The sequence below is a fragment of the Octopus bimaculoides genome, chromosome Z (genome assembly GCF_046866305.1).
Source record: "Octopus bimaculoides isolate indiv1 chromosome Z, ASM4686630v1, whole genome shotgun sequence".
In the NCBI taxonomy this organism is placed as follows: domain Eukaryota; kingdom Metazoa; phylum Mollusca; class Cephalopoda; order Octopoda; family Octopodidae; genus Octopus; species Octopus bimaculoides.
The window spans coordinates 50,145,805-50,165,280 of NC_142944.1; the positions used below are offsets into that span (position 1 = coordinate 50,145,805).

The window sequence follows — 19,476 nt, forward strand, 5'->3', positions numbered from 1 at the left end:
GGGGTACAGTTTTGACTTGTAATATACTTTGTAGAAGTTTTGCCTTTAATATACTTTGTAGAATATTATGGTCACAAAAAGAAATACAGTGTCCCTACCAGCAATTAATATGTATGAACCAGTTTCCAAGACTGTGTTTAATATGTAAAATTGGTATATTCAATTGTGTTACACTGTTAAATTTGGTGTCTGTTTAAGCAATGTGTTCATGGATGGTTAATGAGTTGGATGTGATACTGATGAAGGAGCAATAACTCTTGAAATATGCATATATACACCTATTATTTTTCTATCTTCGATTGCATTGTTTACATAGATGTATTCATATACAAAATGTCATAACAAATCTGTACTGGCTCTAATGTCTGTAGAATATCTGTAGAGTTAGCTTTAAAAAAAAGTACACTATACACATACATACTTTTATTTTCATTTTTTTCAATAAGCAATGTTTAAGAGGAAAAAAAAAAGTTATTTAATTTTTAATTTTCTGTTTCTTTTTTCTGTATTTTTTGTAAATATTTAAAAAATCTGTTATTGTTAAAAAAATTTTCTATATTATTGTTAAAAATTTTTTAATATTTTTTTTTTACCTTTCTTTTTTATACCTTTCTTTTTTCTCTTTCTATATTTCTTGCTCACCTGCAAGCCACATAAATAATTACAATTCACATAACTAATTACAAATTGTAATTCCCTCCATCCTCCAACTGTTGTCTGTGATGTTCACCATTCATCTCCCATTAAAATCAGACTTGTCTGCTAATTATACAGTGTGATATGATTTCCACAATCATATCCACTGTGATACCTATCCCACAAACTATAGATTGTGATAACTCCCCTGCAAACTACAGTCTGTGATATCTACCCCACAAACTATGCATTGTGATTATCTACCCAACAAACTATAGATTGTGATATCTCTCCACAAACTACACCCTATAATATCTCTCTCTGAAAACTATAGATTGTGACGTCTACTGCACAAACTACAGCCTTTGATGTCTGTCCTACATTCTAGTCTGTCCAATCCATCCCATCAATTTCAAATTGTGATATCTACCCATTAACTGCAGTTGACCATGATGTAGATCCATTTCACTAATTACAGATTATAAGGTCCATTTCACTAATTGCAATAATCACCCCACTACAGTTAGTAATGTTGATCACACTTTCAGAGACATTGTCCATCCCACTCATCATAAACAGTAATGTTCATTTTACAAACCATATTACAGACCACTCCACAAACTTGAAACTGTTTGTAGTCGGTTGACTGGTCATGTGGACACTTCTTTGTTTTTTTAGTTGGTTCTTAAATTATGTGAGTTGCCTCTTATGGTATCTTATGGAAATTAAGTGAAGTACTTATTTAAGTATGGTATTCTGTCAGCCTCTTTTGCCAAACCACTAAGTTAGAGGGATGTAAACAAACTAACACTGGCTGTCAAGCAGTAGGGGAAAGGGGTCTCACACACACACACACACACACACACACACACACATCTATCCATCCATCCATCTTCTCTGCTCACTATTCCTGGGAGGTTCATGGGCGGAGAGTCGTCAAGCATCTTCTCCAAAGTATTCTATCAAAAGCAACCATGATGAGACTTTCCTGTTGGATTCTCAAGCTTGACCAACTGAGACTATGGATTATTATTTAACCATCTTATTTTTAGTCTACTCCAAAGTCTCCTGCTGGTTGGCTCAGCCTGAAGAATTTGTCTTGTGATTCTTTCCTGTCACATTCTAATATGTCTGTAGCACTAGAACTGTAACCTCTCAATGTACTGAAGCAATGGCTCGACCTGGCTTCCAGGCTTTCACACAGCTTCTGTCTACCAAATCCACTCATAAGGCATTGAATGACCCAGGACTATAGCAGAAGGCACTTGCTCAAAGTGCTGCACAGTGGGGCTGAACTTGAAACCATGTGGTTGCAAAGTGAACATCTTAACTACAGAGCAATTCTTGCACCTATTTAAAAAAAATTTTTTTATGATTATTACTATTTTTTATCTTTATTTATTTTGCTCTTCTTGTAATTTGTTTCTTTTGTTAATATTTTTGCAGATATGGATGGGAAGAGGGTTTAAATGTAATGTTTGTGGAATGATTGTACACAAGAAATGTACAGACAAGTGCCAAGAGAAAACATTGTGCACACGGTAGGTAAACATTTTAATGTTTTACACAATAATTTTGAAAGAAATTAAATCAACAGCTTAGATAACCTGGCTCAATTTTTGGCCATTTCTGGTCCAGGCCATGCCTAAATAACAACACCTTGAAATGAAAACCATACTAGTAAAAAAAGGAGAAATAAAAGAGCATTAGAGATTATTCATTGTTAATTTATTAAATGGCAAAAAAGTTTCATAAATATGAGATTTACTGAGGAAATAACAAACATGTATATTAAGTCATATACCACATGCTTGATAAGCATATAATTTAGTCTGCCTGTGAAACACTTTCCTGCGGTTAAATCATAGAGCTTACAACCGACTTGTATTCAAGATCAAACTGATAAGTTTTGCCTTTTTGAAGGTTTCTTACCACTGTTTCTTATTTATTTACTGCCCACAAGGGGCTACACACAGAAGGGACAAACAAAGACAGACAAACGGATTAAGTCGATTGTATCGACCCCAGTACGTAACTGGTACTTATTTAATCGACCCCAAAACGATGAAAGGCAAAGTCAACCTTGGCGGAATTTGAACTCGGAACATAACGGCAGACGAAATACCGCTAAGCATTTCGCCCGGCGGGGTAACGTTTCTGCCAGATTACCACCTTTCTTACCACTGTTTCTTGTCACTTAACCCTGACTTCCAAATTTCTGAAAGAAGAAAAACAGCTACAGAGTTCTCCATCCCTTTCTTGGCCCTTTAACATGTAGAATCTAGCCATGTTCAGTATATTTGGCTACGTAGTTAAGATTGATTCCTAGTCATATGTTTTCACTTTAAATTCTGCTGTGTAGTAGTACCGAGGGCAAGTCTCTTCTACTTAAGCCCTTAACAAACCAAATCCTTGAGAGTGAATTTCATAGATAAAAGCTAAAAGAGGCTCATCACATGTGCATATATTTTTCTATGTTTTTTGTTTTCATTTGTGCGTCTTCGAAAATTGTTGAGTTTACAAGCAGTGACCACGATAATGTCGTCTCCCCTCTCTCAACTAACCATTCACTGGGTTTGTGCTTTCAAAAATGTGAGGAAGAAGAAATCCTTTATTTGATAAACAGATCAGGGTTAATGATGTGGGGGAACCCTGTTGTAAAACACTGCTCCAATAATATAAATCTCTAATCCTTGCTAATATTGAAAATTGGAAGTAAACACACACACACACACACACACACACACACACACACACAGTAGACAAAGCTGGGCACAATTCTCTACCTTCCAGCTTCTGCCAAACATCCAGCATGAGAAATGGATGTTAAATGAGATATATATATATATATATTTTCTTTTTACTTGTTTCAGTCATTTGACTATAGCCATGCTGGAGCATTGCCTTTAGTTGAGCAAATTGACCCCAGGACTTGTTCTTTGTAAGCTTAGTACTTATTCTATCAGTTCCTTTTGCCGAACTGCTAAGTTACGGGGACGTAAATACACCAGCATTGGTTGTTAAACACAGACACACAAACATACACACACATATATACATATATATATATATATATATATATATATATATATATATATTTATTTATACACACATATATACAACAGGCTTCTTTCAGTTTCCACCTACCAAATCCACTTGCAAGGCTTTGGTTGGCCTGATGCTTTAGTAGAAGACATTTGCCCAAGTGCCACACAGTGGGACTGAACCTGGAGCCATGTGGTTGGTAAGCAGGCTACTTACCACACAGCCACTCCTACGCCTTTATATATATATATATATATATATATACATATATATATATATATATATATATATATAACCCATGCTAGCATGAAAACGGATGTTAAACGATATATATTCTTATATTTTGTTTCATTCAGAGAGGGGCCAAGAAACAGAGCCATTCCTGATGAACCCTGGAAACCAATGACAACACAACAATCTGAGAATCAGAAAAACAAAGTCCAAGATGAAAAAGACATTCCATCAAGAACTGGTGGTTTACTGAGTAAATTCCGAAAAGATTCTGCACCAACTGGAAAGAAAAATCTGGGTAATTTTCAATTTAGTTTTAAAAAAAATAGAATTATTTATTTCTCCTTTAAATTATCATTTTTTAATGATAAATGTAAATTTAAAAAAATTATATTAAAAAAAAAATGCTTAATTACTTTGACTGAGGATCTGTGCTGGAAATTAGCAACTAGTGAAGACTTATTGTTTTTGTTCTTTAACCCCTGGTCAGCCTTGATCCACTTGATCTTATGATCAAATGCATTCCAGTTGTGACTATCCCATTTTTTAGTGTGTTCACAGCGACTTTTTCCATCATGTTATTTCCTTTTTAAGATTGTAGGGTCTGATTTGAGGGAGATATTGCAGCTACTTTTAGCAGGTTGAGTGACTGCATAGAGACTCCTTCATATTCCACACAATTTACCATTTATTTATTTGTTTATTTATTATTTTTTTGTGTTATTGCTGTTATTGTTATTTACCCATTTTGATACCTGAAGATGTTCCTTGGGTGTATTGGGCTACCATATTTAAAATCCAGGAATTAACCAAAATAGATTCAAACAGTTCCAAGGAATCTTAGATCTCTGTGCAGCACATTTTGCATTTCTGAAATGCAGAATTTCTGTCTCTTCATTCTTCTGTTGCAACACTTTATCTTCTACCTTGCATGGGATTTGTCTATTGAAGGCCATGGGTTTAATACTGAATATAAATGCATAATCCAACGTGTATCATATCTTTAAGACACAAATAACCTATTTGTTGTCATTTCCTACAACTCATGCCATTATATGCTGTAGATTAGGGGTTCTCAAACCATTTTTTACTTATGGACTCATTTAATTCATATTTTACTTGGGTGGATCCCCCATAACCTTTTGATGTTTAAAAGATCCTATTACATTTTTATAATCTAATATCATTAGGAATGGTATAAAAAATTGTTAAAACAGTTTGTATTTTGTAGATGTGTATCCAATTTATTGCAGATAAACTTTACTGGTCTGAAGCACAAAGTTTTCATAGACCCTGAAAAATTACTGCGGGCCCCCAATTTACTATTTTGCATCTGTAGACTCCCATAAAATCTTATATGGACTACCAGGGTCCGTATGAACCCTAGTTGTTTATCATATCTACCCAATTATCATCCTTGGTTAATGTAAATGTCTCATATCAGAAACTGAATCCATGAACAGAAATATTTAAACCATCATCTTTTAACACTGAATTGAAGACAAAATTTCATTTGTAGAGATTCCAAAATAGGGAGGAAAGGGGAGATAATTTGGAGAAGTAATACTTTTAGTTGCTGGTGAGAGAAGTATTGAGGAACAAAAATGACTCCATTTTATGACTCTGAATATTGGAGCATCCATAGTTTATGACCACACCACAACTAGAAAGGCAGTCTGCAAAATAATCACAGATTTGTAGACACTCTGGGTTTTGTTACAAAGTAGAACTTGTAAATGGAGGTGTTTCTGAAGCAAACCCCACCTCTCCAAAATGTGAAAAAGGAACAACCAAACCAATGTATGTATGGAATGAGAAAAAGGTTCAAGAATACAGGATTGCTTACACTGTGTAACACAATTTTTGTCCTAGAGTAGCAAGTGTTATTTCCTATATGCTTATCCATAGAAAGTATGAAAAATAGTTAATATTTCCTTCAAACTTTGCTTTTGTTACATTTCTTGAAACCCACCAAAGAATCCTTCTCAATACTGGCTATGATGCTCCCCCACTACACCTGCTCGTTATCAGAGATGCACATATTGTCAGCTGTTAAGGGACATGCTCAAGTATCACAAAAACAAAGTTTGAAGGGAATAGCAGTCATTTCCTTTGATTTCTAGATAAGAGCAAATAGGAAATAACATTCTCTGACCAAAGATAAAAAAAATAAAAGGATTTAAATTTTGATACAGTGTTATCTGTAGAATACAGAAGTAAAAAAGGAGACTTGTTGCAGTATTCATTCTAATTATAAAGATAATAATCTGAAAAAAAAAAAAAAAAATTGAATCTTTAATAAAACTTATACATTTTTAAAATTTATATTTTACAGGCAGAAACAGCAGAACAAGTCCACCTCCTGAACATAAGTGTCTGATGGCACCAAACCACAGCCCCAAGATGCGACGGAAAAAATCCCTTCCTGAGACGCAGTCTTCTGTCGATGCCGATCCTAGTAAACTTCATGCCACAGCAGCTGGTCTGCCACGAACACGTTCTTCAACATCGTTGCAGGTGCTCCTCACCCAGAATGCCTCCCCTACACTGCAACCCCATGAAGTTATTGTTAAGGTATATTCACTGAAATTAAAAAAAAACAAAAAGAAAACACAATACATAGTGAGAATTTAGTAGGTTTTAAAATAATCATCATAACGTATATAGAAGCATTATCATATAGGAAATTTAGTCAGTTCAGTAACAACAAAAGAATAAGTATGAAAAATAATTTTAATATCTCAATGTTTTAATCTTAGAGATTTTTTTAAAATGGAAGTTAGAATAAAAAAAAAAATAGGGTTGGTGATGAATAAAAAAAATAAAATTGTTAATGAAATCATTTGAATTGTGAATGGGGCATAATGAGATGTTCTTGAAGGCTAGTATAATTAAACCCTGAGTTCATGCCAGCTCAGCTCAGTTTTGTTTTGGAGAATTAAAAGTTCTTCTACATATTTTCTGTTGGCTTTGAGAATCAATGTTCAGACTGAGCTATCGACTGACTTGAGTTAGCCTCGGATTTTCTTGACATGTTACGTGGTCTTTGTAAACAAAAGACTGATTCATACAACATTGTTTGTTTCCAGTTCTCTGCATAAACATGTCAGGGCTGCTTGTTGTTTGATAGACTCACAGATTATTACCTCGCTTGCAAACAAGTGGGGATTGGCTACATAAAAGGTATCTGGCTGTAGAAAACCTTTGCCCTAACATATTCTTGTCTGAACCATGCAAGTACTGAAAAGTAGGCATTAAAAAACAGGGATTATATATATATATATATAGCATGGAAAGCGGACGTTAAACGATATATATATATATATATATATATATATATATATATATATATTGATAGGAAGGACTACAAAAGAAAGAAAGAGACCTCGATATTATGTAAATAGAGGAATTTATCTGTAAAAATATGTGACACTTATTCGGTAGCCATGATAAAACTCCGTGTTTTGGACACCTTTGTTTAACAGTCATTTTTCACAGGAACTTTCAATTGGCCGGATAACTGAAGAGATGTTGGCGTGGGCTCCCACCCCATCTGAAACTCGGAGTTTTATCATGGCTACCGGATAAGTGTCACATATTTTTACATATATATATATATATATATATATATATAATTTGTTTACCAGAGTGTATAAATACACGAAGAGAAGACATTGATAGGACTTAATGCTAGAAAGGGCAGTCACAACCCAAACCATGAAGTAAAATTACTAAGGTACATTGCATGTGGGCACTAGAATGAATTCAGTAAACCTTATACTCATGAGTTTTGCTATTAATGACTTGATAAATCAATTAACCAATCTGCCATCTGTAGTTCGTCAGTAAGGCCAGTGGGAAAAAATGCATTATTATGAAACTGAAATACATACCAAGGACATAAAGTAAACATGCGTGCACTCAGTTCCATCTTTATACATCATGGATTCAACTCTAGTGTCCCAACATGCTAAGTCAGAATAGTACAGCAGTGAATAGATTCAATTATGTACCAACTAGCCTAAGAATTGAAAAAATTAACTATATATATATATATATATATATATATATATATATATATATGTATATATATATATATATATGTATACACACACACACACACACATTGAGTTTCTTGTAGGTTGGCAACAATTATAAATTTAAATTTCTATATAACAAGGAGTTCAAATTTAAAAAAAAATTAGTGTTAAGTCTTGAAAAGTAGCTTAATCTATTACTGCTTCTAATCCTTCCCACTCTGAAACACTCATGAAACACCAACATGGGTGGGTGGATGGGCAGAGACGGATAGATAGGGATAGAAAGTGAATTTGAGCTAAGATATATAGAAATTAATTTAAGTTTTATATCAGAATGTAAAAGGGTGAGGACTCCCTTTGGTTATGAATGACCATAGAATTGCATATATATATATATGACACCATTTTGAGTGTGGCCGTTGCCAGTACCGCCTGACTGGCCCTCGTGCAGGTGACACGTAAAAGCATCCACTACACTCTCGGAGTGGTTGGCGTTAGGAAGGGCATCCAGCTGTAGAAACCCTGCCAAATTAGATTGGAGCCTGGTGTTGCCATCCGGTTTCACCAGTCCTCAGTCAAATCGTCCAACCCATGCCAGCATGGAAAGTGGACGTTAAACGATGATGATGATGATGATATATAATTCAATAATAGGATAAAGGCTTTATAAGAATTTATCAAGTAGTTAGCGTGAAAAAACCTCACAAGGGAAAAAAAAACCCATCATTTTTTTCCCATAAATATATATAATTTAATTTATATAAGGGCATTACTATACAATAATGCCTCATGCTAAGAGTGACTCCATAAGTCAAAACTACCAAAATAAGCACATTTTTACTGATCATGAGGGAATGCAACTCTCAAAGCTAACCTCCTAAAAACTTTTAACTCAACGGTAAACCAATGGTTTCATAATCAACGCAGTAATCTGCATCTTTTATTCATCAGTACACGTATGGTCAAGATGCATAAAAATAAACAAAAATCAACATACCCTGACGAACACTCCATGTATTCAGCATAGTACATTGGCGATTGTTCATCCCTATATATCCATGAAAGAGGCGAGCATTTTGAATTACAGAGTCCCTCTTAGCATGAGGCGTTATTGTATAGTAATGCCCTTATATAAATTATATATATATATATATATATATATATATAGAAAGTTACCCTCCGAGGTACAAATTTGGGCTAAGTTGTTTATGGAAGAGCAACAGTCACCCATGCATACCAGCCTCCCCTCTCCATGCCACGGACGTTATCCAAGGGAAAGGCAAAGGCCAATATAGCTTGGCACCAGTGACGTCGCAACTCATTTCTACAGCTGAGTTAACTGGAGCAACATGAATTAAAGTGTCTTGCTCAAAAATGCAATACACAGCCCTGTCCAGGAATCAAACTCACTACCTGATGATTGTAAGCCTGACACTCTAACCACTGAGCCATGCACTTTCAGAATGTAGAACCACATATATCATATACTTAGTGAAATAATAGCAGCTAAAGTTGTTTGTAAATGATAAATAAAAAAACACAATAACTCTGTTTTGCTATCATTGACATAGTGAAATCTTTTGCCTGGGATTTTGTGGTTGGCAGGAGGATTAGAATAATAAGAAAGCTAAGTGATTAGGAAAAATTCAAGAAAACATTTCAAAAGATGCTGAAAGTAGGATAAGAATTAGGCATTGAGATTTGGTAGGGTGTTTAAATTTTAGATGAGTTCTACTTACACATAGAAATACATACATACATGCATACATATGAGGGGAGAGTCAAAAATTATATGCACTTTTGTTTTTTTAATGTATTTACACAAAAGCAGGGGATAAACAAGTACATCATTTTTCTATATAGTCTCCTTCCTTTTCGATGCACTTAGTCCAGTGGTCCACAAGCTTGCTTATTCCCTCCAAGAAGGAAGTTTGCTGTTGATTGTGCAACCATTTATGCACTGCTTCCTTCGCATCTTCATCTGTAGGAAATCAACAACCTCATAAACCATCTTTGAGTGGTCCAAAGCTATGATAATCGGAAGGAGCAAGATGAACTGTAAACAGGGTGTTGAGCACCTCATAACCCAATTGGTTAATGGTTTCAACGGTCTGGGTGGCCATGTGTGGGCATGCATTGTTATGCAACTTTTTAAGACAACAGGCTTCAGCATTTGGTGCAAATTGCTGGCTTCAGTCTATTGGCCAGCAAAGCATTGTATCTTGCACCGTTGATCATACACCCCTTTCCTCGGATGTCTTCCAGTATAGGCTCTTTAGAGTCCTCAAAAAAAAGGGTTAGTATCACCTTTCCTGCAGACTGAGTCTTGAATTTCTTTGTTGCTGGTGAGCCAGGATGTTTCCACTCCATACTCTCTCTTGGATTCTGTCTCAAAAATTCCTCACCCTCATTGTTGTAGTGATTGAGTAAACAGCAGGCCTCAAGACATTTGTGCTTTGCATTAAGCTCACTTGGCACCCATCTTGCACTGACTTTATGGAAGCTGATCTCATCATGGATAATTTGATAGGCAGAACCTGCAGAGATCAAGCTACCTCATCAATGATAACTTGCCAGTTCACTAATACCATCTTTTGAGCTTGTTGAATCTTCTTGTCAGTGGTGGAGGTTGACGGATGTCCTGCTCCCTCTTCGTACATCACGTTTGTCCGGCCACTTTTAAACATCTCAGTCCACTCATACTCATTTTTGTGTGGTAGTGCACTGTCCCCGTATTGTGCTAAAAGCCTCCGAGGAATTTCACCTTTCGACCATAGAAATCTGATCACTGTTCCTTGTTCTTCTGTGGTGCACATTGCTAGTAGAGTGGCCATGCTTACACTGTAAAACCAGAAAGAAAAATGTAGCAACCAGCTTCGAACTTTGATCACATGACCAAAATACTACCAATTCTAAACACGCATGCACAGAAGGCAGTGTGGCAGTAATAAAGATGTGCTATGGCAAAAGTGTAGATAATTTTTGACTTCCCCACACACATATATATATATATATATTATTGTAGTAACCAAGCTATTGGATGCTATACACCACTAGACACAATGTGCTTCCTCACATTGTTGTAGCTTTCAAATGATGTCACCCTGCTGGCTAGGCAGGTAGGCTAACATTTCTCCTGAATAGAATGCTAATCCATTGCAGTTTACCCATTTACAACTGAATGAACTACAGTAACATGAAATGAAGTGTTTTTGCTCAAGAAACACAACACATTTTTGATCTGGGAATTGAAGCCTTGATCTTGCAATAATGATTACACACCCTGACCACTTGGTTACATTTCTTTACATACATATATACATACATACATACATACGTATGTACATACATACATACATGCATACATACATACATACATACATACATACATACATACACACATACATACACACATACATGCATATGTACACCTGTACACATAGACTATGTACACATGAATAACTTATATGTGTGGATAGATGTGTGTGCAAATATGTGTGTATATATATATATTTACATACACATAAGAGTTCAGTAACGTTAATAGAATTTCAGTATTTAAATTTTAGAGACCAAAACATTTTATATTCGATGTGCTTCCATTGCATTTACCAATGTGTGTCTGCTTCCAGTCAATGTTGTTGGCCCCTCTGTGCTTTGAATTGTGTTTTGTTTTCTCTTTTCATTTTGTAATAAACTGTCTCTGTATTGTACTTCAAAATTTGGTGTCTTAGGTTTTTATCTTATTGTACCTCATGAGGATCATTATGCTAGAAATAATGACACGTACTGGATCTATTTCCAGCCACCCATTCAGCTTCTCTGCCCACTATTCCTGGAAGGATCATAGGGGAAGAATCCTCTGGTTTATCCACCATTTGATCCAACCAGAAGCAACCATCATTACACCTGGCTGGATTACCAAGTATGATCAACTGAGACTGTGGATATTAGTCTGCCACTAGGTTTCCTGCTAATTGGTTTGGCTTGAAAAATTCATCTTGTGACCCTTTTCTGCTAGTTTCTCTTTTATTTACGACAATGGACAAAATTGTTTAGGGAATTTTTTCTGAGTTCAAATGTTCCTGAGGTCGACTTTACTTTTCATCATTTCAGGGTTGATAAAATAAGTACCAGTTGTGCTTTAGGGATGATGTAATAGACTTTTCCATCCCCTCGAAATTGCTGGCCTTGTTTCGAAATTAGAGAGAATTATTATTAGTCAATTGGTTAACTAATTGATCGTTTGATTAATTATTTGGTCAGTTAGTGAATCAGTTACGTTCACCAGCATCTTTTCATCACCACTCTTGATCTCACCAATAACATACCCTCTCTGCTTCAGGTCTGTCTATCTACTGAGGTGATTGATCAATTAACCAAAGAGTTAATTGGTTAAATGTAAAAGAACTAATAATAATAATAATGATATAAGAAGTGAAATAGAACCAGTGCATGTGTTTATTATTAGCATAATGAGCCTCTTGAGATACAATAAAATTTGTTTTGACATGAGTTCACATCAAGAATCTTTGAAACCAAATATGTAAATGAAATATTTTAATCTTACTAATCTATCTTTTTATTTTCATTCCATTCTTGTCATATTTAATTCTCTTTTTGTTTTTAACTTTTTTCTCATATCATTTACCAATTCCAATATTTCATCTTTTCCATTTCATTCTTGTCACCGTTCTTTCTTTTTCTTAAACATCCATCTCCTTCATATCTTTTAAATTTCATCGTTTCTTTCTTTCCATTTTTGCTTTCTTTTTCACTTTTCTATGTATACATGTAACCTTTTTTTTTTTTTATTTCACCATTTTTAAAGTTTCACTTCAGTTTTCTCTGTCATCTATTTTCATTTCCATCTGTTGAAGTCTGTAAGTAAATAGTTATGTTTCACATTTTATCCAACTAAACTTTTAACTTCATAGTATGTGTACCTTTTAATAATTATCTTTATATTCCACTTTTCCTTGTCTCATGATTTGTAGTTGTTCTCATGCTCGTTTTGTAGTGGGCACCCTTAGCCTTTTTCTTTTTTTTTTATTACATTTTGTAGATGGCACTGTTATAACTCTTCTATGTATAGCACTCTCAGTTTTTGGACTTGTACTTGTTTGTGAAAAATTTCTTGATCTGAGACTGTGTATTGAAACAGAAACGGCTACATTATGGAAGAGCCATTTTAGAATACACACACACCCACAAACTATTACTATCAGTTTTTCAGCAGTGTCAAAAAAAAAAAAATGTTTCCACCTTTCTGTAATCTGGGAACCAATGCAACTCTTCTGCTCATCATCATCAGTTTTTAATGTCCATTTTCCATGCTGGCATGAGTCGGATGGTTTGACAGGAACTGGCAAACCAGAGAACTGTTGCAGGCCCTGTTGTCTGCTTTGGTATAGTTTCTATGGCAGGATACCCTTCCTATTGCCAGCCACTTCACGGAGTGTACTAGCTCTTAACATGGCACCAGCACCAGTGGTGTCACCCGGTAGCTTGCCAGTGAAAGACCCCTTCAGCTGAGAAGAGGTAGTTGTATTGAGGTAGGTAGCATTGTGCCAGTTGAGAGGTTAAAGAATAACAGAAAGATAGAGATAGGTGATTAAATAATGGAATGTGGTGCACCGTTTGTTTAAGATAATCACTGGTTTAAGATATGCACATTGTCCAAGCTGGATTTATACCAAGTATCAAGAGTTTTGTTATACTCCAGTGACTCTGGTCACTGATAAAACCCTACTTCCATATGAATTTTAAATGAGAACTTTCATAATTATTCCCACTTCATTAACAACAATAGCATTGATTAAATTATGCATTGCAATGCACCATTTGCCTAAGATAATCACTGATTTATGATATGTACATTGTCCAAGCTTGGTACATTCTAAGAGTCTTTTTAAACAATTGGTTGTAACATTCTTATCCAGAGCATATGTATTTATCTTTCCAATTTTGATTTTGTTTAAATTCATCTCTCGATAATGGCAGCTATATTTCATTATAATCACAGTCTCACATGTTCTCTGCAATTGTTTCTTGGATTTTTCTGAATTTCTTCTGTATCTGTCTTTGTAATGGCATTATCATTCCACAGTTGTTTATGATTTCTTTCTTGCACCATATATGCTCGACCATTCCTGCACAGTCTCACTCTTAAATACAAAATACAACTTAAACTCAAATTCTGCAATGACTCTTATCTTTATACAAGAGTCTGGCTGGGAAAATTCAGAGAATTTTCAATACATAAGGGACAGTGATTATCGATTCTTAATTTTGGTATTATCTCTTTTTTTTTTTTTTTTTTTGCTCAGTGTGTTTGATGTTCTAACCTTTGGGTTACATGTTTATAAGACCTTTTCCGCTGTATTAAAGTTATAATTTAGACCATCTGTTCCTATTTTTCTTGAGAAGGTTTAAATTAAGGAAAGATCTGTGAAGTGTGGTAATTATTTTCACTAGTATTCTTCTGTTACGTATGTATTGCAAATTTCCTGAATGCTGTCAGCCTTATCCATCTATATCTAAAAAAAAAAGACACAATACTTGATGAAAATGATAGGATATCAATCAAAATTAGTGAAAATTTAAATTTGTAAATATAACCTCTGAAGATATGTTTAATAGCATGAAAAATGTTCATTTTAATAATTATGCCTCAGAAATGATATGATGCTGGCCTTTTTGATTTTTAATCTTTTAGTCAAGAGGGAAGGTAGTGCTTATGACCCTTTGCAAGGCCTTCAAGATTAGTGGAAAGAAGTTGGGGTAAGAAGGCATTCCTGACCCAGTCTGAATACTTGCAGCAGAGTGGACTTTGCTAAAGGCACTCAAGGTGGTAGTGTTAAGTTGGATGATAGATTCAGTCAGTCTCCAAGAAGGCCATGGTAGGATTTGCACATTGATTGCAAAGAACTAGAACAAATACCACAAGGCATCTGTCCCAACATTCTTTAAGATCCACTAATAAACTGCCTTGGATTGGTACTTCGTTTTATTGACCTCAAGAGGATGAAGGCAGAGTTGACTCTGTTGGGATTTGAACTGAGAACACAAAGAATAACAACAAATATCACAAGGCAGTTTACCTGTTGCTCTAATGACTCTGTCAATGTGCTTCCTATATTCTTGTTATTGTTTCCAATAACCAAAGATGCCTTCTTATTGCCATTTAAATCTGATTCAGTTTAACCCTTTAGCATACAGATTACTCTGTCAAAAGTAATGCTTTTTTATTCACAATGGTTTGAATTAATCATGCATCATCTTGTAGCTTCAAGATTTCAATGGTGTGATTGTTTATTATTATTATTATTATTATTATTATTATTATTATTATTATCGAGTGAGAGAGCAGTGCATGCCATCAAAGTGACACTGGGATAAAATATATGAAACCCATTATACCCGTCAGATAAGGGTACACCAGGCACATGCATCACAACCATATGTGCGCGACATGGTGATATCATATCAAGATAAACAGCGCATGACCTCGCAGGTGGGGCCCAGTTAGAATTTTCTTCAGGTCGAGTAGCCCATCCCGCTCAAAAGGTCCCTGAAAAAGGTTTGTTTAAGGATGTTGAGCAAAACACCCATGTTTCCAAAGATGAATTATCCGAACCCCAAAGGATTCCTCTCAACACATGGCTATGATGCTCCCCAACTACTTCTGCTCACGATCAGAGATGCACATATCGTCAGCCACCAAGGGACATGCTCAACTGGTTAAGGTCAAGCAACTGACAAGCAAATCTGTGGTATTGAGCAGAATATTTGCTGTAGCCCATCTTTTATACCAAGACAAACAATGTACATGATAACATTTCCTATAAGTTAAGATCAGAAGCCATGAGAGCAACTGCCTGGTACTGCATCAGGGCATTTATTATTATTATTATTATTATTATTATTATTATTATTAGACTTCGTTGGGTAGATGTGAGAGGCCAGACCTGGCTGATTTGAAAAGAAAACAGGTACAATATTTGGCTCAGATATGGTCGGTTTAAATGCTAAAGGGTGAAATGAGATTCACTCTTCAGTGTTTAGATTACTCTATCAAATGCTTATTTGTTCAAATTGTTTTGAGTTATGCATTATCTTGTAGCCTGAATATTTAAATGATATAACTATATTTTTACAATGGTATTGCAAGAAGGTATGATAAGCCAGATCTGGGTGGTTTCAACATAAACAGGCAGAATATTTGGTTTGGATATAGTCAGTTTAATGGCTGAAAGGTTAAATAGACAAATGTGTTGTGCTGTAGAGATAGCATTTTTCACATTGACACACAGTTACAGACTTTCGAGTTGGTGAGTACAGCCAATAGCATCAGATACAGTAAAAAAACTGGTTTTATTTTAACAACACTAATAGAATGGAAGGCAAAGTGAACCTTGATGGAATTATATTCAGATTTTAAAGGGACTGACCAAAATTTTGTCAGGCATTTATTCAAGACCTCTGTCGTTTCTGTGGTTCCAATGCATTATAAATGACTAATGGTACTATAGTTATGGTACAGACGTGACTCTGAGGTTTAGAGGTTTAGTTTGCAAGTATATGGTTTTGGGCTTGAGTTCACTCTTTGGCATCTGGGATTGCACTGTTTGACTCTCCATCTATCTACTGGTCTCAAGTTATCCAGGACCTTGTGAGTGAAAGATGGTAGATAAAAAACTGCTGGAGTTCATTGGAGGGACTGTTTTTGTTCTTCAGTTGTTGATTTAATTTGCTGTTTCATTCAACACCACTGCCATCACCACCGCCACCAGTGAGAGAGCAGTGCATTGGAAACAATAACAAGTGGCTGAGTCCACTCAGGTTAGGTCTTCAGTTTGAGTACAATTTCTTCCATTCCTCCTCCCAGTCTCAGACATTGAAAAGGCTACAGGCTCTGCTTTCTCCTCTGATTAAGTGAAAAAGAAAATATGTTTAAATCAGTCAGTGTTGTCTTATCTTGGAGAAAGACTCAATTCAACACAGGCTAATTTGGTCTAGTGGTTAAGACAACTGGGTTCTTTATCAGTTATTTGATTATAAGGTTGTGGGCTCAGTTCCTAGTGTAGAAGGTGCATTGTGCTCTTGGATAAGACACCTTACTTATTACTCCAGCCCACTCTCCTGGCAAAACTGGGTATTAAGACTGACAGCATGCCTGTTCAGTGTCAAGTCAGTGTGACAGCACTGAATCAGTAGTACTCTCAGAAACCTTTAGGCATGAAATGGGATTCATCTGACAAGGCACTGCTGTGCCCTGTCTTCACGCTTTTTTTTTAATAAGAAAATGAGCCTCTACATCACTCAACCTACTACAAAAATCATTAATCAAAATCTTCCAATTACAGTCTTATTTTTAGATAATGTAAGCACCCACTACACTCTCGGAGTGGTTGGCGTTAGGAAGGGCATCCAGCTGTAGAAACTCTGCCAGATCAGATTGGAGCCATCTGGTTCACCAGTCCTCAGTCAAATCGTCCAACCCATGCTAGCATGGAAAGCGGACATTAAATGATGATGTTGACGATGTAGTCCTTCCTACTTAACCAATATAATACTGAATGGTTGTCACTTTTTTTTGTTTGATCATATATCTTGTTCAGTTAAGTTTAATGTTCTGGGGGTTAACAATCCTAGTTCATTATCATCATTTCTACATCTGTTCTTCCATACTGACATGGTTGGATGGGACTTTTAGAGGTATTTTACAGCTGGACACTCTTCCTAATGTCAACCCCTCTAGTTGTCTCATAACACACAAGTAGGGTTATCATGTATTATTCTAAAATATGGGATATATATATATATATATATATATATATACTCTGAGACAAGAAAGTCTTCAATGGTGGCCTTATGACCAAATGAAGGACCCTTCGCCTTAATGTTTTGAACTCCCAATTATTCTTTGTAATTTTATTAATTATGATGTCATGCACAATTTGTCTTTTCTTTCTTTCCTTCTTTTGTATTTGTTTCACTGAAGCACTGGGTATTGAACCTCTCTGTCCTTGCCTTACTTTTTACCATAGTTGTATTATTAAATCACTTCAATGTAGTTGGCGCTGCAGTAGTCAAAATTGTCAGTATTATCAGAATTATTGTTAGCCCCCTCTTCTTTATCATCATCATCATCTTTGTCATCATCATCTTTATCATCGTCATCATCATCATCATCATCTTTATCATCGTCATCATCATCATCATCATCATCATCATCATCCTTGTCATCGTCTTCATTACCATCTACACTTGTTGCCACCACAACCTCCATCAACCTCATTCTTATTACCATCATTTATGTTCACTGTTATTATTATAAGTATTATTCTTGCAGTTATTATTATTATTATTATTATTATTTTGTGTAATTATTATTGTCCATTTGCAAATTAACCTTTCATCCTTTCAGGGTTGATAAATTAAAATACCAGTCAAGTACTGGGGTGGGCGGGTGGGTGAATATAATCAATCTAACCCTTCCTTTCTATTGACTTTGCCTTTCATCCTTTCGGGCTCAATAAATCAAGTACCAGTGAAACATTGGAGTTAATGTAATCGATTGGATCCCCCCCCCCAAAAAAAAATTCAGGCCTTGAGCTTACAGTAGAAAGGATTATTATTATTATTATTATTAATATTATTATTATTATTATTATTATTAAGGCAGTGAGCTGGTAGAATCGTTAGCACCCTGGGAGAAAAGCTTAGTAATATTTCGTTTGTTGCCATGTTCTGAGCTCAAATCCGCCAAGGTTGATTTTGCCTTCCATCCTTTCAGGGTCAGTGATATAAGTACCAGTCAAACACTGGGGTTGAATTAATTGACTAGTCCCCTCCCCCAAATTTCAGGCCTCGTGCTTGCAGTAGAAAAGATTATTATTATTATTATTAAAGTGGTGAACTGGCAGAATCATTAGCATGCTGGAGCGCAGGAGTGGCTATGTGGTAAGTAGCTTGCTTACCAACCACATGGTTCCGGGTTCAGTCCTACTGCGTGGCACCTTGGGCAAGTGTCTTCTACTATAGCCTTGGACTGACCAAAGCCTTGTGAGTGGATTTGGTAGATGGAAACTGAAAGAAGCCCATTGTATATATGTATATATTGACTGTGGCCATGCTGGAGCACCGCCTTTAGTCGAGCAAATCGACCCCAGGACTTATTCTTTGGAAGCCTAGTACTTATTCTATCGGTCTCTTTTTGCCGAAATATATATATATTGAAATATATATTTATTGTATGTAGGTAATAGCGTTCTTTTTGCTAAAACTTTGAAAATTTTGTTCGGTTTTTGTAATTGTGAAATTTTTTCGCCATGAATGGTTTGTGTTTTTAAACGGAATGTATTTTTTCTGATGTTATATTTATTCCTGAATGATGTGTAAAGAAGTCTCTTAATGAATTCTTTATACTGAAATATATATTGAAGAAGATAAATATGTTCATTTGAATTTATACGTTTTTGTGTCGTAACTCCTTTATTATTATTTTTATTTATATATA

General features: G+C 35.3%; 1 protein-coding gene across 7 annotated transcripts in view; it reads left to right on the forward strand.

Annotated features, from left to right (window-relative positions):
* The window catches only part of LOC106878514 (PDZ domain-containing protein 8), a 296,017-nt gene that overhangs the window by 188,282 nt on the left and 88,259 nt on the right, over positions 1-19,476 (forward strand). For 5 of the 7 annotated variants that reach the window (XM_089365279.1, XM_089365278.1, XM_089365280.1 and 2 more), the window contains 3 exons: positions 2,083-2,177; positions 4,038-4,210; positions 6,248-6,486. In XM_089365279.1, coding sequence (XP_089221405.1) covers positions 2,083-2,177; positions 4,038-4,210; positions 6,248-6,486 — 507 coding nt within the window. The remainder of the gene's footprint in view (positions 1-2,082; positions 2,178-4,037; positions 4,211-6,247; positions 6,487-19,476) is intronic. The other 2 variants (XM_089365281.1, XM_089365284.1) reach the window with 1 other exon arrangement.